The sequence below is a fragment of the Protomyctophum bolini genome (genome assembly GCF_963924005.1).
Source record: "Protomyctophum bolini genome assembly, chromosome: 16".
NCBI lineage: Eukaryota > Metazoa > Chordata > Actinopteri > Myctophiformes > Myctophidae > Protomyctophum > Protomyctophum bolini.
Window position 1 is genome coordinate 27,429,637 of NC_137877.1, and position 6,939 is coordinate 27,436,575.

Sequence of the window (6,939 nt, forward strand, 5' to 3'; positions counted from 1 at the left end):
TTAATTGCATACAAGTACAACCAATGTATTTTGGGTTGTTGCATATTGTGGTGCATCTGTGCGTGCGCGTGTGCATGTGTACATGCATGTACAGTATGGTTGTAGTAAAGAATTACATTTCTTGTTGTGGTCATGGAAAGATTGAAACAGGAAATCAGTTCTGAACGTTTACTCGATCATTTGATATTGGATGCTGTACAACAATGAAATGTACCCAAAGAGCTGGGCAGGATGAAAGATAATTAGGGGTGGGTGCAGACTGCAGAGAGAGAGAGAGAGAGAGAGAGAGAGAGAGAGAGAGAGAGAGAGAGAGAGAGAGAGAGAGAGAGAGAGAGAGAGAGAGAAAGTTTCATTGATTTTAAAAAGGCATTTGATTCTATTTGGCAAGGGGGATTGGAGGGATTATATTACAAAATTCTCCAAATTGGTGTAGGGGGGGAAATGTATGACATAATTAAATCGATGTATGTCAACAATTTATGTGGAGTGAAACTCGGTGACAGATATACAGATATACAGTTTGTCTGACTCCAACACATTTACATCAATGATCTAGCATTACTGTTGGAGCAGTCTGGAACCCCTGGCCTAACCCTTAACAATAAGGAAGTCAAATCCCTGCTTTACGCTACCTGGTTGCTGTCTCCCACACGACAATGACAGTATTTGCATATTGTATTGGGAAAGTTAATGTTCTATTTGTTTGTTTGTTTGTTTGTTTTCCGTTTATTTTTATTTTTATTTGTGTTTTTTGCTGCATGTATTTCATGCTTTGGCAATACTGTAGTTATTACATTCATGCCAATAAATCGAATTGAATTGAATTGAATTGAATTGAATTGAATTGAATTGAATTGAATTGAATTGAATTGAATTGAATTGAATTGAATTGAATTGAGAGAGAGAGAGAGAGAGAGAGAGAGAGAGAGAGAGAAGAGAGAAGAGAGAGAGAGAGAGAGAGAGAGAGAGATAAATAAATGATGCCACAATTGAAAAGTATCTGGACTGTCCTGATGGGTGTTGCGTACTGGAAATAGGAGATCTGCAAGCTTACAGCACGTTGCATCGCCGACACGTTGTGAGCTTGTAAATCTGCCATTTCCGGTGTGTGACAGCAGTGCGCAACTACAGTAAGTATAAATGCGCCTTTTTTCCACCCACACAATGCTCATCCTTTTTTAACTCAATACAAAACCAACAGGCACAGAGATAAAAGTGTGTCACTGAGTTCTATTTCACACCCAACCCACTACCTACATCTACCCAGCAACACGTCACACACTTGTTTGATGATGTTCAAGGCTCAAGGTTATTTTTTTATATCCCAGAGGGGCAATTTGTATACAGCCAACTACACTACACTGTAAAGTCCTGAATGATCATTTAACTCAGAGAGTGGTACTGTAGGTGTTTTTAATGAGAACAAATATACAAACATGTACTGTATCAGTAATATATGATGTGTTAAAAGACAAAATAACATAAAATGTTAAACCAGAATGCGTCTGCTTGTGAATGGTATACACACAAATCTATTTCATTCAACAACCGTGTGTGTGTGTGTGTGTGTGTGTGTGTGTGTGTGTGTGTGTGTGTGTGTGTGCGCGCGTGCGTGTGTGTGTTCACTCACCATCTGAGCAGAATTGTTCCCTTGTGCATAGTCTCCTCTCAAACAAACAACCTGATTGGAGATAGAGAGAGAGGGACAGATGAAATCCCACTTTCCATTGATTTCCCACAGTCACATTGTGACTATATCATCATAAACGATCACTACTAAATACACACACATGCACACGCACACGCACACGCACACACACACACACACACACACACACACACACACACACGTGCGCGCACGCGCATGCACGCACGCACGCACGCACACACTACATCTTATATCGTATGACGTATAGTTATATACAATACATGAGAGTAAAATTATTTGGTTTCATGACTCTGATGAAGACCGCAAGGTCGAAACGTTAGTCGTTTTGTATACTCAGCACCTTAATAAAAGGCTCTAAATGTCCGTGTTGCTCCAGTCTCCTCTCCTTTTGTAAAATTATTTGGTCTTGGGAACATTTTCTTGAGTGAATTCCTTGAGTGATAAATGGATTTGTATCATCACCTGTAGGGTACAGCAGTTCCCAGCATACTATGTATGCTTTATTTTCCATTAGCCTATGAGTGGAAGTCAACACTATAGCTAAGCAGGCACTGTAGAAGTCTCCTGACTTGCTTTCGTAGACAGCAGTGTGTACATGTACAGAGTCAGAAAGTGTCATTTTCTCAAAATATTTCCTCAGGGGATCAAGGCTCCAGCAGAGCAGCATTAGTGCAACGAGCGATGCAGAGACTTGATATGTCATGATAGATACAGCTGCAAGTCTGCAGTACAATATGTTAGCAGTATTCAGAAGGCAGAAAGTGTTTCCTTCTTATCTCGGAAAAACCTTGAAACAAACAAATCCCTTTTTTTCTTTTTCATTTGGACTTTTTTTCTACTAGGAAAAGGTGATGATATTGCACTGCAGGTTTAACATGTTTGTCCAATTTCCCACGATCTTCTGTCAATGTCTGATGTCTGTCTAGGTCTAATCCAAAGCCAACGTGCTCCCTATAGTTCTGAAGACATGCATTCTATTAAATGTCTGGGTGTCTACATACAAATGAGTTTGAATTAAATCATAAAAATAATAGAAATTATATATACAAATATATGTTATATTATCAAGAAGATCTTAGTGTTTTGCCAATTATTTGGGGGCCCACTTGCAATATCCGGCTTCCCGGGTTGCAAATGACTGATCTGAAGGCTCCATTGGTGCACACGTTCCCTGAAAAGCTCCTGAACTCTCACCTTTTATCCACAGTATAGAATACGTTGACATGGCAACTAGACAGGGGACTGATGGGTTGCTGGGGAGATGAATGAAATGAATGAATGATGAAGTGTCATTGACTCTGTGTGTGTGTGCGTAGTGCGTACCGTATGTGGGTGTACCGTTCATATATGTCTCTGTCCATGGTGCTGAAATGTCAGTCTATGTCTATGGCTTATCAAATACATTTTCCTTTGATTTGTTCAATTTTACTTTTTGACATACCGTACTTGTGTACCTGTGTAAGTGTACAGTGCCTGTTTAAACTGTTATTTATCAAATGATGTTGTTGATACACTTCCAATATAATCAAGTATAGCCTACACACGTACTTAAAGCACGAGACTGTAAAAACAAGGTCACTTAATTTTCATAGTTTTCCCCCCATTGACAAAACCTGTTTCAGCATTGATTCAGTGTCACAACTTCACAAGTGGTTAGGCAAGTAGCTACAACGAAGTTTACAAAGTCATTTCTGGAGTGACATTTCAGACATGCAGTTTATACCTATAGCGAAGCAGCAAGATTAAGTATAGCTATAGCCTACCCACCCACACATCACCTGTAGTTGAATTGTAGCTTCTCCAAAAAACAATTCGACAAATTCACTTACTATCCTGCTGTAAAGATTTTGTAAAGATTTTTGCCTAAACATACAGTATAGGTTTATAGAAATGTGGGACTTTTATGGGAATGTAGGAGTCGGAGCTCTTATCCCTGGGAATTGTCCATTGCTCAAATGTCTAGAAGTAATTCAAATAAACACAAAAGCAAGAACACCGTGTTTTTTCGTCAGTAACAATTTGGCAACAATTTGCACCCATCATCTGTCTGTGCTCCATCTCAGTTTGTCTTTCCACCCCGTGGTCACTCGCGTCTGCTTACCGTATTTGTCTGAAATTCCGGGTTGACACAAGCTGGCTATAAGGAGCAGGACTCGCCATACATTATTATTTTGTTGCATGATCTTCTCCAGCCGTCAGCAGCAGCCGAGGTGATTCAGAGTCCGTTTCTTTGCCCCCTTCTCTTCCGTTTAAATGTCCATGATGTCCCAATAAGCAGCTGCAATCGACACACCTGCTTCAAATCAAAGAAGGCAACGAAAAAAAGCGCGAGAAGAAGCAGTTCCTCCCAGTGACTATGACTTACTGGTAAAGGCGGGGCTGGTGATGATGGAGGTTGAACGTACTACGACACTGAACGACAGTAAAGATGTGGAAGAACTGCAATCTGTGGAATGGATTAATGGAACTGGGATCCCAATGATTTCACATTCTCTCTCTCTCTCTCTCTCTCTCTCTCTCTCTCTCTAAGGATGGAGGGAACCTGCCGTGACGTCATTTCGACTATACGAGGCGGTGACGCGGTGTGGTGTGACGCACACTGCACACAGTGCCGGTTCTAGGCCTTTTGAGGCCCTAGGCAACATATTATACAGAGCCCCCCCCCCCTCCTGCTTTGCCACGCCGGATAAAAATTGTAAATTTGCCATGAAAATGCTTCAATCTGGTGCACTTTGAGATCAAAATTAAGAAGCTAGGTGGGGGCCACATATGTTTATAAACAAATCACAAATGTTTATAAACAAATCCCAAATGTTTATAAACAAATCCCAAATGTTTATAAACAAATACCAAAATGTTTATAAACAAATCCCAAATCCCATGAGACTTGGTCCTACCCCCCCGACCATGAGACTTACTACAGGTCAACTGGTAGTGGTCCTACCCCCCCCATGAGACTTGCAAATCCCAAATGTTTATAAACAAATCCCAAATGTTTGTAAACAAATCCCAAATGTTTATAAACAAATCCCAAAATGTTTATAAACAAATCACAAATGTTTATAAACAAATCACAAATGTTTATAAACAAATCACAAATGTTTATAAACAAATACCAAAATGTTTATAAACAAATCCCAAATCCCTTGGTCCTACCCCCCCGACCATGAGACTTACTACAGGTCTACTGGTAGTGGTCCTACCCCCCCCATGAGACTTACAAATCCCAAATGTTTATAAACAAATCCCAAATGTTTGTAAACAAATCCCAAATGTTTATAAACAAATCCCAAAATGTTTATAAATAAATCACAAATGTTTATAAACAAATCACAAATGTTTATAAACAAATACCAAAATGTTTATAAACAAATCCCAAATCCCTTGGTCCTACCCCCCCGACCAATGCTGCACAATAAACCAAAGAAGTGCGCTCCTTGGAGCGCAGATCTCCACCAGGCCTGCTCGCCTATACCCTGGCCAGGGCTGTTAGTACAGGCATTATATGGGAAAAAAGGGGTCAACCTCCAACTAATTGCAAAAAAACCAAACTCAGCTGATTTTGTATCTTACATATGTCCTGAATAACATACAAAAAGTTGCCTGAAATTGTCTGAGGGGAAATGTGACATGTCAAACTAGGTTGTTTTCATGATGCTGAGTCCATTCCAAGCATTAGTTTTGCATAAAAACACTCCTTGGGCTAATAACGGCCATAGCCGTCATCACAAATGTGATGAGGTCAGCACATTTGGGTGTTGGCTATGGCCGTTATTAGCCCAAGGAGTGTTTTTATGCAAAACTAATGCTTGGAATGGACTCAGCATTATGAAAACAACCTAGAACGTGCATCATTCTTGACTTATATCGTTACTGACTGGGCTCTCGAAGTAAAGTAAATAAAACCAGCATACAATACAAATCAAATGTATTTTCTGGCTTTAATAGATGTTGGGACATGGGAAATATAGGCCATGGTGTGTAGTCACAGACTAGTCAAAATATCTCGAAGCAATTAAGGAGGAAGCAAGGAGGAAGGTACAAGAACAGAGAGTTGGGATGAACTAAGTAGATCAGATGAGAACAGAACAGTTCTCTTAGTTTTACAAAAGGGCCTGTAGCACCCTCTTGTGTTAATATAAAAATATACACTCGTTGAAAATGCATGTCTGCACTTCAGATTTGAACCAATCATGGTTCTTTAAATGGAAGATATAATAATAATAGTTGCCATAGCCTTTAGTTCACTATAAAGGACTCTTGCGTTGCAATGCCTGTGTTGTGGGTTCGAACCCTCCTGGTCTCTCTCTCCCCGTTTCCTGTCAATCTACTATCTATAAAGGCAGGAAAAAAAGCCAAAACAATAAATACAAATGTCTTGCCATAGCCTTTAGTTCTACGGTCCTGAAATAAGGGAATAGGCTACACACTTTCAGCACAAATTGACCAATGATGTCTTAACCAACAGCTGCAGTGAATGAAAAAATGACTTTAATACATTATTATCCAATATATTGGTTGTGGTACTTCAAACATTATACGAATTAAATTTTAATTCAGAGACTGAGTATTCTGTATTGTGCCAATATACTGTACAGTATAGTAGGCCTACTGCATACTGACCTTTATTGGACAAAAGCTAAATAACATCAACACATCTATGAAACAATTCCATTAGGCTATACCGCCATCTCAGCATGTATGCCAGTAACAATTATGTCTGCTGATATTCTATTAAAAACTTGTGATGGCTTTCTCTCTCGTCCTCTGTCCTCATCCCTCCATCCTCATGTCACGCACACACACTTGTGTTGTAGCTAACCTCGTTGGCATGCGTGTATGTGTGTGTGTGTGTGTGTGTGTGTGTGTGTGTGTGTGTATGTGTGTGTGTGTGTGTGTGTGTGTGTGTGTGTGTGTGTGTGTGTGTGTGTGTGTGTGTGTGTGTGTGTTTGCTCTGTTGCCGGGCAACATGCGCTTGGTATGGTGTTTATGACAGATGACCGCAGCAGAACCACCCACGGCTAGCACATGCATGCTCGCACGTGCACATGGGCGTGGGCACACACACACACACACACACACACACACACACACACACACACATGTACTTAAGAGTAAATGTCATGGCATTTTCCCCATCTCTCTCTGTCCATCTCTGCCTCTTTCTCTTCATGCCTCTCAATTTCTCTCCATTGCTTTTATCAAACTTTCAGTCTCAATAGTAGAGAGTAAATAGCCTACTTATCATTATTCATCTTCACAATTCTTGT

At 40.2% G+C, this 6,939-nt stretch overlaps 1 protein-coding gene across 1 annotated transcript in view; it reads right to left on the reverse strand.

Moving 5' to 3' along the window:
• The window catches only part of ptprna (protein tyrosine phosphatase receptor type Na), a gene marked incomplete at its 5' end in the record, with an annotated part of 37,449 nt that extends 33,600 nt beyond the window's left edge, over positions 1-3,849 (reverse strand). The window contains 2 exons of the mRNA XM_080785964.1: positions 1,631-1,681; positions 3,771-3,849. Of these exons, the coding sequence (XP_080642090.1) occupies positions 1,631-1,681; positions 3,771-3,849 (130 nt within the window). The remainder of the gene's footprint in view (positions 1-1,630; positions 1,682-3,770) is intronic.
• Between the last annotated feature and the right edge of the window lie 3,090 nt (positions 3,850-6,939).